General features: G+C 46.7%; 1 protein-coding gene across 3 annotated transcripts in view; it reads left to right on the forward strand.

The window, feature by feature from the left end:
- Positions 1-14,934, forward strand: part of VIPAS39 (VPS33B interacting protein, apical-basolateral polarity regulator, spe-39 homolog) — a 299,691-nt gene that overhangs the window by 240,397 nt on the left and 44,360 nt on the right. For all 3 annotated transcript variants that reach the window (XM_069208408.1, XM_069208409.1, XM_069208407.1), the window contains one exon: positions 6,709-6,795. In XM_069208408.1, coding sequence (XP_069064509.1) covers positions 6,709-6,795 — 87 coding nt within the window. The remainder of the gene's footprint in view (positions 1-6,708; positions 6,796-14,934) is intronic.

A 14,934-nucleotide genomic window follows, 5' to 3' on the forward strand; every position in this document is an offset into this window, starting at 1 on the left:
GTTGAGAACGTCTCACCCCTTGGCGTCGAAGGACACGACACCAAAAACACCTCGACGGCATGAACATCCGCCGTCGACCACTCGCCACTCACCGTCGAGACACACGACGGCGAGTAGGTCCAGGTCCCGTGATAGGCGATCGGCGTCAAGACACTCGACGGCAAGACCTCCGACGTCAAGACCTTCGACGTCGAGAGCAGACCAGCCATCGCAACCTTCGACGTCGAGGATACAATCGACGTCGATACAACCTTCAGCTGTGTCACAGGCAGTAGAGCCAGCGGACAAAGCTCCCTCACTGGTGGTCTCTATAAGGAGTGCATCATCCCATTCCAGAGCATCGGGGCATGTTTCTCCCATCACAGCATCCCCGGATTCACAATACTCGAGGATGTATTCTCCTACTGCCTCATTACCGAGAACGCCATCGCCTACAGCTAGAGCAGGACGGGCTCGTTCTGCTTCTCGTCAGCCGACCACAAGACCTGCACACTCTGCTACAGCCTCTCGGAGCAGGTCCCGTTCCCGAAGGAGAACCAGGTCACGAACACCACGCAGAAGATCACCTTCTTGGTCTTCTTCAGGATCGTCTGTGGGGCGCTACTCCCCCACACTCACAGATTCTCCACCTGCTAGGATTTCCCCGGTGGATGATATCACCACTTTTAATGAGGTTCTTCTAAGGGGAGCGCAGAAGCTAAATATTGAGGTACCAGAGCCGGCCACCTCATCCTCAGTTATCTTTGAGACCCTACAACACAGATCAGTCTCGAGAAAACTGCTGCCACTAGTACCGGGTTTGCTGCAACCGACTATGGACACTTTTCTGTCTCCAGCCACTCTCAAGTCTGCCCCGGCTAGGATTCAAAAGAAATACAAAGCTCCGGAACAAGATCCTTTATTCCTGCGGAAGGATCCGCCACCGGACTCTGTGATCTTAGCCGCAGCCAGAAAAACACACTCTGTGGCATCATCTTCCACAGTCCCCCCGGATAAGGAGAGCAGACACCTAGACTCTCTGGGGAGAAAGATGTGCGGTACGGCGGCATCTGCTATGAAGGTCTCCAGCGCCTCAGCACTTCTGGGCAGATATGACCGCTCTCTGTGGGACTCACTCCACAGATTTACAGAAAAGTTGCCCAGGGAAGATAGGCAGGACTTCCAGGAAATCTTGCAGGAAGGGGGCCTAGTATCTAACCAGGTCATCAGCGCGGCGGCGGACGGGGCGGATTTGGCTGCGCATGGGTATGCGCACGGAATCTGCGCTAGGAGGTCTTCCTGGCTACGGCTCACGGGTCTGAAACAGGAAGCACAGCAGCGCATTTTGAACCTCCCATTCAGCGGGAGTTCGTTGTTCGGTACCCACGCGGATGAAGAGATGGCCCGAATGAAAACGGAAGTCGACACGATGAGGGCAGTGGGCCTGGAACGTAAAAAAGACTTCAGGCGGAGGTACAGGCCGTATGACAGACGACCATTCCAGCAGAGGGTTCAAACCCCTCACTGGTCTCAAAGGCCACAACAACGACAGGGACGTCCCCTGTTTCAGGCACGTAGACCCACAAGAGACAGAGGGTCAAGTAGACCTCAACAGTCTACAGCAAAGACACCATCAAAGCAATGAGGCATTGCTTCCCTCAGCACTGTGCACCACTCCGGTGGGGGGAAGTGTTACGCATCATCTTCGCGAGTGGCACTCAATCACAAAAGACAAATGGGTGCTCAATATTGTCGAACATGGCTATTCTCTCCTTTTCAAAAAACCTCCTCCACACTTGCCGCCAGCAAGGTGTTTTCCTTCTCATCTCAGCCTGCTACGCAAGGAAGTTCTCGCACTCCTACAAAAGAAAGCTGTAGAAAAGGTTCCTCCGGCACAAAAAGGAAAAGGGGTGTACTCCCGTTACTTTCTGGTGGCGAAAAAAGGTCAACAGGGCCTCTTCAGACCAATTCTGGACTTACGGCTCCTGAACAAGTACATAAGAAAACAAAAGTTCAGGATGCTAGCCCTTCACCAGATTGTCCCGCAACTGCATCAGGGAGACTGGATGTGCTCCATCGACCTACAGGATGCATATTTTCACATCCCAATAGCAACCAAACATCGGAAATTTTTACGTTTCCAGATAGCGTCACAGCACTACCAATTCAGAGTCCTTCCATTCGGCCTTAAGTCTGCACCCCGAGTCTTTTCAAAATGTGTAGCAGTGGTAGCGGCACACCTTCGAAGACAAAAAATATTCGTCTACCCCTACCTGGACGACTGGCTAGTGAAGGCCTCATCTCCGGATCAGGCGAGAAAACATCGAGATATCGTTCTAAGAACTTTCGAGTCTCTAGGTCTTCAAATCAACCACGACAAGTCAACCTTGATTCCAACACAAAACCTCCACTACCTGGGAGCGATACTAAACACAGAGCTCCAAAGAGTGTATCCTTCGGAGGAACGATTTTTATCAATCCACAGGAAGTGTCAACATCTATTAACAGCCGATGCACCTACAGCTCGTCAGGTGACATCGCTTCTGGGCTCCATGGCTTCATGCATCTTCATTGTCCCGAATGCCAGGCTACGCATGAGGCCCCTTCAGGAGGCATTAGAGAACAATTGGAGCCAAAAGACTGGTCACTGGGAGGACAGAGTTCGACTACCAGCAGTGGCTTTTCAATCACTACAATGGTGGATGCACAGACCTCACCTGTCGATAGGTTCTCCGTTTCACCAGACAATTCCAGTCGACACTCTAGTAACGGATGCGTCTCTTCAGGGTTGGGGTGCTCATCTGGGTTCCTTCCAAGCTCAGGGTCTTTGGTCCGACAAGGAAAAGAACTATCACATAAATCTACTGGAACTCAGAGCAGTCCATCTGGCTCTCAAATCTTTCTCTCCATTGGTTCAGGGGAAATCTATCCTAGTTCAGACAGACAATACAACCACAATGTATTACCTGAACAAACAGGGGGGAACAAGATCACTACCTCTGTCTCGAGAATCCCAAACGATATGGCATTGGCTCCTGGCCAGGGGAATGTCTATCACAGCGGTACACCTGCCAGGTCAGCAAAACGTAGAGGCAGATTTCCTGAGCAGACATCTGGAAGACGCGCACGACTGGGTGCTACACGACGAAGTCGTCGAGGACATCTTCGGTCAATGGGGTCGACCTCAGTTGGATCTCTTTGCAGACGAAACAAACAAAAAATGCCCAGACTTCGCGTCCAGGTTCTGCCGTCCGGGATCTCAAGGGAATGCCCTGTTGATCAACTGGTCAGGGACATTTCTCTACGCCTTTCCACCGATTCCCCTCATACCGACAGTAATCAACAAATTTTACAACTCCAGAACCAGAATGATTCTGATAGCGCCACAATGGCCCCGCCAATTCTGGTACACGGACCTACTCAACTTATCGGAAAGACCTCACAGGAGGTTGCCGTGCAGACCGGATCTCCTGAGCAGAATGGAAGGCAGAATCCTACATCCCAACCTTCCCTCTCTGAGCTTGACAGCATGGCTCCTGAATTCCTACAGTATGGGCACCTAGGGCTCTCACAGGAGTGCATGAGCATCTTGAAAGAGTCAAAACGACCTTCCACGCGGCGTTCTTACGCTTTTAAGTGGAAGAGATTTTACATCTGGTGCTCTCAACAAGGTATAAATCCCATACGAGCTCAGGAGGACGTCATACTATCCTATTTACTTCATCTGGCGAAGTCTGGTCTGCAGGTATCTTCTATTAAGGTTCATTTATCTGCAATTACAGCGTATCGTAAGTCGCCTTCTCAGGAATCCTTCTTTACGATACCTGTAGTCAAGGATTTTTTAGAAGGCTTGAAAAAGGTTTTTCCTCCCATTCGGAGACCTTCTCCTCCATGGGAACTGAATGTAGTCCTGTCAAAACTTATGGGCCCTCCCTTTGAACCTATCCACAAGGCCTCTTTACAGCACCTTACGTGGAAGACGGCTTTTTTGGTGGCCATTACTTCAGCGAGGAGGGTCAGCGAAATTCAGGCTCTGTCTTGCAGAGAACCGTACACGGTTTTTCACGATAATAGAGTGGTTCTGCGAACTCACCCATCTTTCCTTCCGAAAGTGGTGTCAGAATTCCATATCAATCAGACTATATCTTTACCGACTTTCTTTCCCAATCCGGAGACTCCGGCTGAGAAAGCATTGCATTCTTTAGACTTAAAAAGAGTGCTGAAATTCTATTTGGACAAAACAAAACCGATTAGACATTCTAACCATTTGTTTCTGAATTATGGGCATTTAAGAACAGGAGAGGCAGCGTCTAAACGAACTATATCAAGATGGATTGTGTCTTGTATTGTTAACACTTACCAACTGGCTAATAAGCAATTACTGGCTAGGCCAAAAGCGCATTCCACAAGGGGAAAAGCGGCTACTGCTGCCCTCCTTAACAATGTACCAATTTCCGAGATTTGTAAGGCTGCTACATGGAAGTCTGTGCATACCTTTACTAAGCATTACTGTTTAGACTCGGATGCAAGAGCGGATGCCCAGGTGGGGCAGGCCTCTCTTAGAAATCTATTTGCATGAATATGTATTCTTTCCTGCACTTCTTTCGGACAGTCCGCAGAGTTTAGGGATGGGCTTGCTAATCTATTCAATGTTTATGACTATTGATGAGGATCCCCTGGAAGAGAAGGATTAGTTACTTACCTGTAAATCCTAGTTCTCTTCCAGGGGTATCCTCATCAAAGTCATAAACAACCCACCCTCCTCCCCGGACTTAAGTCTCCTAGAAGTGCAGGACAGATTATCTTTCTGATCAGTTACACAGATTGTCACCGTAAAAAAGTACTGACCTAACTGTGAACCAACTGTCACCTTCCCTTCACCCCTGAGGCATGGTGGGATACTGGAGGTGCTCAGGGTCTTAAAGGCACGGTGCCAAAGTTTTTATGGTTCTCCTGTGTTAACCTGCATGCAGCCTATTGGCTAAGAATGCTTCATTGTTTTTCAATGTGGTTTTTTTCTATTTTCTCTGATATTTACTGCTGTTTACTTCCCTAAGTCCAGCTTTTGGGGCTTAGGTAGATATTTATGATCTATTGTGATTTTATAATATAAAAAAAAAAAAAAAAAAAAACTTGCATAGAAATAAAGCATTTTAGCCTATTTATGATTATAGCCTGCATTGCTGTTTTACACATGATAATATGTATGTATTTTATATATATATGCTCCGGGGTCCCCGCACAAGGGCGGGAATATTCAATGTTTATGACTTTGATGAGGATACCCCTGGAAGAGAACTAGGATTTACAGGTAAGTAACTAATCCGTCTTACCCAGTGTGTGTTTTTGTGCACTCTTCTGCAAAACCCAGCAAGAAATAGTGGAGAGGCATTCAGTGGTAGAGCAGTCAGTGGTGGGACATCACTTTGGGTTCGCCATATGTTGGTGACATCGCCCAATTCCCCCTCACAGTCCTCACTTGCAACCCCCCATCTACATTTGATCACCAGCTGTGATACTTTGAAGTTATTTATTAATTGAACCGTTGTGATAACAATTGTTATCAATTTCTTGTGATTTCCTTGAAGTTATAGGCTGTCTAATACCACTTTTCATTATGTCATTAACAATGTCAAAAGTTGTTGGTTGCCATCAGGGAATCAAAAAGCACATGAAGACTGTTGTGATAACCATTTAGTTCTGGTAAAATGACACCAGCTGTGACTCTGGCCAGTTTTCAAGAATTCATTTAGCAAGGGAGAAAATTGTGTAAAATCATTATTTTCTAATAGCATTAGCGTTATTTTTGGAACACCGCATCTGCATCTCTAAACTCAGTGGCCATATTTGTAGCCATTGGCCCTTATTAAGATGGGCCACTGCTCACATGTTTGCACAGGGATCAGAATCAAGAGTTTAGGAGTAATTACTCTATTGCCCAAATTTGTTCTATGTGAATTTTAGCAGGTCCACTTTGCTCAAATGTACTGGGGCAGTGACTGCTGAGTATCAGTTCATGCAGATATTGGTGCAGCAAGCACCAGTATCTGCATGTTATTACACATCTGACTGGGGAAGCCTCGTGATGGCAGTTATTTATCAGGCCTGATAAATAGCAATCCTTGGGGTATTGGTCTTTTTCAAGACCGATAAATAGCTCATCCCCCACCAGGCCAGTCATAAGAATGGCCAGTGTCCTCCAGTTGTATTTAGTTTTTGCAACCATGCAAAGAGAAAACTTAACCCTCCTCCGGAAACTGTACCCTCTATAATAATGTTCAGCACTGCTGGTAGCAAAGTACCAGTTCCTTTTAACTGTCAGTTGTCCAAACGTCTAGCTCAGTGTCTCCAGACATGAGCACCACATTGTATTTTACTCTATTGTGCAGTGGTTTTTAATCAATCAGATTCTGATGCATGTATATTTTAGTATAGCTATGCTGATATTCGTGTGTCCTTTTTTCATAACCATTTACAGTGTTATTTTCTGTATGTATATGAATTTTGAGTTTTACTGGGCCATTTCATTTGTCTTAGAATTAAGATTTATCTTCTTTAATTGAACCCAAATAAACTATTGTCTTCCTAGAAATGTAGCCCACTACAGAAGCAAATATGCCAAACCAAGTGTTTATTTATTTCTGTATCCACTGCATGCACGAGGAATTCAAGTGTTATTTTGCCATAGTAGTCTGATCATGCAATACTCCGCCCCTTTTGTCATTTCAGAACTGGCTCGGTTATGCAAAGAAGAGAGCCCCCATTGGCTTCCATCGAGTGGTGGAGATCCTGCAAAGGAATGGCGCCCCAGTTCAGGTAGGAGCACCCTTGTGATAAAAGACTGGAATTTTGCACCCTTGGAATACTTTCACTGACATTTCCTTCAAACCCTAATTTCACTTAAGCTTGGTGCTTGTCTCAAAATGGTTAACCAGATCTCAAGTTGTTCAGTTCATCTATTATATGAATATGTTATTAGTGGTTGTTGCTTATAAACCATATGCATGGATAAATCTTTACTTCCTGCCCATGATGAATTGAGTACTATGACAGTAACATCTCATATTTTGCAAACATGATGATACAATCTTTAAAAAATGTAAGGTGCTGGTCTTAAAAATGCATACTGTTTAACTGGAAAATAACTGTATTGTGCAGTTGTTTCTGATAGAGAGTTCTAGCTGCAGATTCCACACCTTTTAAATATTCACCCGACATCAGACTGGATCTGGAACCTTATAAGCAGTAACTCTGCATGTTGAAGGTGGCTCCTTGCGGCTCCGCAATGTGGCCATTCTGCTCAGGAAATGATGTGTGGGGCTTGTTAGACCTGTCAGCATTAGGGTGGTCTTCCCCCAGACTTTTTGCCTCTCCTCATCCATTTTTGCTAAACCTATTTTTGTTGGCCGCAGGACTCTGGGCACTTTATCACTGCTAAACAGTGCTAAAAAGCTTGTGCTCTTGCTCTAAAACATGTTACATTGGCTTCTACCCAATTGGCATATTTAATTTAACTTTAAGTCCCTAGTAAAGTGGCCCTACATGTAGCCAGGGCCTGTAAATTAAATGGTACTAGTGGGCCTGCAGCACTGATTGTGCTACCCACTTAAGTTGCTCATTAAACATGTCTCAGGCCTTCCATTGCAGAGCCCGTGTGTGAAGTTTTAAACTACCATTTCTACCTGGCAAAATCAACCATTTAGTAACACAAAAAGATGATGGACGGAGTGCTGAAACTTTTCAAATGCTCACCCCGTGTCACAGACCTGGGTTAAGTCCATTGTTCTTTTGCTCATCGTGCCACCCCAGTTTGGACCCAGCCATATTGAAATCAGTCTTGACACTGCTCCCCATGGGAACAGTCCAGCCTGAACTGCCAGGCCAGGTCCTCCTTGGCCTGGAAACAACGATCCTGGAACCGGTTTTGGAGTATCATCCCTCATCAGCCACACTAGCTTGAATCCAGTGGCACAGCAATGTATTGAAAAAGTTGGTCAGGTACTTTTAAGTTTTACGTGTCCTGTTAGTGAGAAATTCTTACATTTGTTTTTCACTACTGCAATGCCTGTCTCTACAGTAGTATAACATTGGAGTCACCTTGTTTCATATTATAAATGTAATTTCCAATTGGAAGGGATAATTAGGTCATGTTTGGTGTCTTTGGAATTAGGGTGAAAAGCCCATTCAGTGGTGAAGTCGGGTTTTTGATCACAATTTTAAAAGTGACACTTTTATAAAGTTGGCATTTTTCTACTAGCCATTTGGTGCCTATAGCATGGCCTGGTTCACGTGACTGGGCGTAACTGACAGAATTTGTGAATGTGTCCCAGAGAGTCACACAATAGAGGGAGTAGATGTGCATGAGTGGGCCATCTGTTGGCAGGATGGTGGGGTAGGCCCCACTTAAATAGCCTGTGCTCTATCTTCATACAAAGGACCTAAAGACCCTGCATTGTCCCTTCAGCCAGCTTGGAGCCAGGGCAGGCAGGAAATTCAATGCACTTCATAGCCATTGGCTGAAAGCTTCTCCCACCTTCCAGAACCCGGGCATGAGTATATAACAGAAGGAACTCGGACACCACCCCTTCAGTACACTTCTGGACCTGTGGATATTCTGCCAGGAAGAAGGACTGCTGTGCTGCTACTAGGACTGTCACTCTGCTGGACTTCTGCTCTAAAGGAACTGCTGCCCTGCTGTGCTGACCTGCCACCCTTTTGCATGGGGAAGAAGAACCTGCAACTTCATCTTGACCCCAGAGTGACTCAAAGGGATAGCCTGCTGGCCTTGTGGGACATAAAAAGCGCCTCAACAACTCCTGGACCCAGATGCAACAAGTTCCTAACTCCCTAGAGTTGCCCGTCAGGTCCTAGACTATTGGTGTGGCTCACGGCCTCCTTAAATCAAGCTTTTGGCCTCTTCGCAGCTGTGAACCGGGCCGTTTTCACCGGAACCACGCCACTCACACCAAAATGCTGCATGAGCCGCCACCAGCCCAGTTCTTTGCACAGCGAGCATTGTTCGCCCGTGGAGGTTCGCCACTGCGAGGCACTAGGCCGCCCATTCGGAACGCCACGCCTGTCCTTGTGCCTCACCGACCACCTCCATCAACGCTCTTCTTGCTCCCTGCGACCCTCTCCAATGCGAACAGGACTCTTGCACAAAACCTTCAGTGGGACTAAGCTCGGACTGTATCCATCCCGCACTCCATCACGGTCAGCCTGAACATTTGACTTTGACCCGGTCCAATGCGACCAGATAACCATAGTTGGCACTTTCTGCTTTTAAGCTATATTGCCATTCATAAAAAATCATATCTCCAGTCCTACTGATTGGATTTTTGTTGTTTTGGTCTTGCTTTTTTTATTACATTTTGCTGTACTTTTCTAACCTGGTGGTGGATACTTTTTGTGTGGTGTTTTCACAGTTTTACTGTTTAAAGTGTTGCACAAATACTTTAGATGTTGCCTCTAATATAAGCGTGACAGCTGTGTGCAAAGATATCAGGGGAATGAGCACTGGTTAATTTGGGGTTTGCTTGTGCCTTACCCTGACTAGAATTGTATGTGCTTCTGGACCAGAGCTCCCACCCCATTCAACCAATATCACAGTTTTTAACAGGGCTTATATCAGCTGACTTGAGTTTCTTTCTTTTTGCGCCACCAGACCAGATCTGGCTCTCCTTTTCGTCTGTCTGCAACAGTTACCTCTGCATTTTGTGGCAGGAAATGCAAGCTTTCTTGGCCAAAGAGGCTATTGAAAGGTTGCTGGTGCCAGAAGTGGGACATGGCTGTTATTCCTGCTACTTTCTGGAGCCTAAAAAGGCCAGAAGTCTTTGACCTATTCTCGATCTGTGCCCTCTCAATACCTTTCTCCGGAAGGAGAAATACAAAATGCTTACCCTGGCCTGGGTTTTGTCTGCCCTCGACCCTGGAGACAGGATGGAAGCAGGACGCCTGTTTCCATATTCTCAGTCTTTCAGCCCATCAGTGCAACCTCTGGTTTGTGGTGAGAGAGGAGATTTTTTAGTTCAGTGTGCTCCCTTTTGGTCTCACTAGCGCCTCTTAAGGTATTTACAAAAATGATAGCGGTGGTGGCAGTACACCTTCTGTGTTCAGTGTTGCCATTATTCCCGTACCTTGATGCCAAGCTGTTGAAGGCGGGATCGCTCCAGGCAGTCATCAACCAACTCCAGGTTAGGGCAAACCTTCTGTCATCTTTGAGATTCACTGAGCCAGGAATGCATAGTATTTTTCTAAACCTTGGCATTAGGAGCACAGTACAGGGGTAGCCCAAATTCTTCTCCAATATAAGATGGGTCTCACTCGTATCTTATCAGAGATTAATCTGAGCCCCAGATCTAATCTGAGAGGGAGCAGGGGTTACTAAAAGGGGGCCAGTTAATTGGTGCATAAGTCTATTATCGGCTATTACTAAAGCAGTCGCGTCTCTATGACCCCACAATTCTGTGCTGTAAAGAGCTGCTTCTAGTGCCTGGTGATTGTAAATCTGAATTGCCGGAGTAATGGGATGAAACTGTGTGCCTTATATCATTTTTGCTATTGCCCTAGTTCTTTGTTCCATTTTAAGCATATGATAAGTTATGTGGGTGTGCCCCTTCAAGCTGTGTTCTGTAACCTCCAGATAGTCAAAGGTGTGCACTTGCTCCAACGGTATCCCCTTTAATGTTGGATTCGATCTAGTGGAATGGAATGGGCTTAAGACCATGTACTTAGTTTTCCATATATTGATCTTCAAACCCCCCCTGCTTACAAACACATTAGAATCAACCTAATGGTTTTTGGAGGTTCACAGGTGGTTTGGAAAGCAGTAGTGTGTCGTCTACAAACAGAGTGGGAACCCTAATGTTTGCCAGGCTTGGTGCAGAATTGTCACATTCATCTAAATAAGATACTAAATCATTGATGTACTATGTGAACAGTGTGAGGGGCGAGAACACAACCCTGCCTGACTCATCTATTGATAGGGAATCGATCAGACTGTTCACCCAATTGGGTGCATCTAACTTGCGCATAGTTATTATTGTGAAGTCTAATCATGATATCCAGCAGGTACTTATGGACCCCCATTTCAAGGAAGTCACAACAGACTCCTTCTCAGACTCTCCCCTTCATCTGAGCCATTCTGGACAAGGTTCAGTTCCATGCCTTTCCCCGGGAAAAAGAGTCATGTATTTTCAGGCTATGATCCCGATCTTTCATCCTCCGTCCTAGATTTCAGTGAGGTCGACTCTCGAGGCTGCTGGGACTGATGACCACCTGCATCCTGTGGGTCGAGCACGCCAGGTGGCATATGTAGGCTCAGCAGTGTGACTTGAAGTTCCAGTGGAATCAACATTGAGAGGACTTCTCCGCCCACGTTCTAGTTTTGAAGGAGACTGCAAAAGATCTGCAGTGGTGGTTACTGGACCTTAATCTACCTTCCCCACCCAGAGCTGACAGTGCAGACTGGTATAGTGCTTCTGGGTTGGGGTGGCCATTTGGGAGAGGTGGAGCTCAGAATCTTCTGGTCTCCAGCAAAATCCCTGGTCCTCATCAACTTTCTGGAGCTGGCGTCCATCTGCATAGCCATAAAAGCCTGCCCGTTGTCCATCAAGGAATGGCTGATACAGTTGCTCATAGTTAACACCAGCACCATAAGCTACAGCAACAAACAGGATGGGGTGGGGTCACATACCTTGTGCCAGAAGGACTTCAGCCTCTGGCAATGGTTAGACCACTAAACATTTTCTGGTGCGGAACCCCCGGGGAACGATCATTAAATGCCAGTGCACATGAGCTTAGCCATCAACGCCTAGCAGATCACAAATGGCAATTACACCTGTAGGTGGTGCAAAGTTTCTTCTGCAAATCGGTGTAACTTGTCTTAATCATTTTGCATCCACAAAGAGCTCACAATGTCAGTACTTCAGCACATTGGAGTTTCCAAGACACCTCTTGCTTTGAGACGTGTTCTGCCTTGAGTAGAACTTGGTACTCCTGTATGCCTTTCCACTGATAGCACTCCTACTAGAGTTTTCTAGATCAGGACAGACTGGGCGCTAGTCAGTCATAGTGGCTACGGATTTGGCATGGTGTGTCTGGTATTCAGAACTCCTGGGCTTGAGCTTATGTCTTCCAACCAGGGTGCCCATCTGGAAGGACATAGGGGGTCATTCCGACCCCGGCGGGCACCGCCAAAAGACCGTACCGCGGTCAAATGACCGCGGCGGTCATTCTGACTTTCCCGCTGGGCCGGCGGGCGACCGCCAGAAGGCCGCCCGCCGGCCCAGCGGGAAAGCCCCAGCAACGATGAAGCCGGCTCCGAATGGAGCCGGCGGAGTTGCTGGTGTGCGACGGGTGCAATGGCACCCGTCGCGATTTTCAGTGTCTGCTTTGCAGACACTGAAAATCATTATGGGGCCCTGTGAGGGGGCCCCTGCACTGCCCATGCCAGTGGCATGGGCAGTGCAGGGGCCCCCAGGGCCCCACGACACCCGTTCCCGCCATCCTGTTCCTGGCGGTATTTACCGCCAGGACCAGGATGGCGGGAAGGGGGTCGGAATCCCCATGGCGGTGCTGCAAGCAGCGCCGCCATGGCGGATTCCTTGGGCCAGGGGGAAACCGGGCGGGAAACACCGCCAGCCTGTTGGCGGAGCTTCCGCGGTCCCCGGCGGTCATGGACCGCCAGGGTCGGAATGACCCCCATAGTGTCTCAGCAAAATAGCAGGGTCCTGCCCCCAGGACCCACACGTGCTCAACCTTCATGCTTGAGGGTTGAGCTACGACAGACAAACACATTCGACTTTCCAGGGGTGGCTGATGTCATCTTGGCAGGCCCCCTGCTACGAAAAACTGAATATGCCTGTCATTGGGACAGATTTGTGGCTTGATGAGGTACACTCCATATTGACCCCCTCCAGACCAAGGTACCTAACGTCATGTTATTTGTTCTATCTTTTGCCTTGCAAGGCGTTGTTTTGGGCACAGTTAAGGGTTTATCTTTTGGCCGTTTCTGTCTTTTTACCGTTGCCAGATCAGCCTTCTTTGTTTAAGTCACTGGTTGTGATGTGATTTTTTAAAGGGCTGAAGCGTTTGCACCTTCTTTTGTCATGCCCCAATGAGACCTGACTTATCTGATGCGCACTCCTTTCGACCAGTTACACACTTTCCCTTTGCAGCTCCTTTTTATCAAGACTGCGTTCCTCATCGGCTTGGCGTGCGAGTGAGCTTCAGGCTCTTTGTGTTGATTCTGGCACCCTGTCAGCCGAATGTTGTGATGCCTTTCAGTGTCGGTCAAACCATTGTCCTGCCCATGTTCTATGCTTCGCCTCACTTTCTAAGGAGGAGGAGAGACTCCATTCCTTGGTCTCCGAGAGAGAGCACAGAGCTTCTACAGAGATCGTTACAAAGACCAACGGATGGACGATCAGTTGTTTTTGGTGTTCCCTGTAGTGAAAAAAGGCAAGGCAGTGAACAAGAGAACCATCTGCTGCTAAATTGTGGTTTTCATTAAGATTTGCTATGCACTGGCAAAAAAGTAGCCTGGGGATGTAACGCATGCTCATTCTACCAGGCCTATTCTACCAGTCCCACAGCCTACGTTGGCACAAGGAGTCCTTATCCTAGACATTTGCCCGGTGGCTATGTACTCACAAAATACTATTGCCATGCATTCACAAAATACTATTGTCTAGAGAGTTAGGTTTGTTAAGAAGGGCATTCTGCCTCCTCTGTCCTGCAGGATGTTCTGGTTTGACTCCATTCACAGACCAACCTCCAAATAGGCATTGCTTTGGTATCTATTCAAAAGGTGTATGCAGCTAGAATCTCTGTCAGAAGAACAAGTAACTTACGACGGTAACGCTATTTCTCATAGAAGCTATCAATTCACAGATTCCTCACTGACCCTCCCTATTCTGTGATTGGACTCTCACCATTAAAAAGATTTCAAGTCTAGGAATCTGCACAGTGTCTACTATTTTGCTTTTAGGGTTCGGCATCTGGGGCACAGACAGTCTTGAAAGCAACTGATGTCAGCGCACAGGAGTGGTACCTATAAAGACCAGGCACGTTCGTTCCAGATTGGAATGCGCCAGTGTAGAGCTACAAGGTGCCACCTTCTGGCACAGAGAGCCATTGCCGAAAAGTTTCCAGATCCAGTCTGACGCCTGGGAAATATTCAAAATTTGAGCAATCTGGATCTAGATGAAGGGTCTGATTTAGATTTCGGCAGATTGGTTACTTTGTCACAACGGTGATGGATATCCTGTCTGCCCAAATATAAAACCAATAGGAACTAAAGGGATTTATATTTCGACAGACAGTATATCCCTCACCTTTGTGATGCAGTAACCCATTTGCTGAAATCTAAATCAGGCCCCTGAGTCTCTACTAGAAAGAGCATTACGAAAGGTAAGTCACTTCTTTTTGAGATTGCAAGTGTGAAACTAGGCTCAATTTAAATTAATAATTTAAATATTGAATTAAAAACATACATTATTAAAGCCAATTAATTAAATTATGACTACATACATTGCCATTTTATGTTGTTATGTTATATATGAATGACAATTCGGTTAATGATGTTGTGCGCCTCCGAAGGTGAAATGGGCAGTTTTCCTGTTACCTGGAGAGGTTTACAGGTGCTGATTGAAATAAGGAACTAGAAGCTTTTATGTACAACACATTTTTCCATAGACTGGGAATGGGTAAAACCCTTTGATACATCTGGCTGTAGCGCAATTAGTGATTGAACTGGAAGTTATTTGTTGAAAAAACGCTTTACACACCTTCTAGGAACCTGCCATGTACACATTTGGTTCAGAGGGAGAAAGAAGGCATTCCATGAGTGAGAAGGCTCGACTGCTGCACTATGCTGGTTCCATAGAACACAGTCGGATAATAAGTTGACCACTGGTTAAAAATCAGAGGCATTAATTAGACAGGTACTCATGA

This window comes from Pleurodeles waltl, chromosome 9 (genome assembly GCF_031143425.1).
Source record: "Pleurodeles waltl isolate 20211129_DDA chromosome 9, aPleWal1.hap1.20221129, whole genome shotgun sequence".
Lineage (NCBI taxonomy): Eukaryota > Metazoa > Chordata > Amphibia > Caudata > Salamandridae > Pleurodeles > Pleurodeles waltl.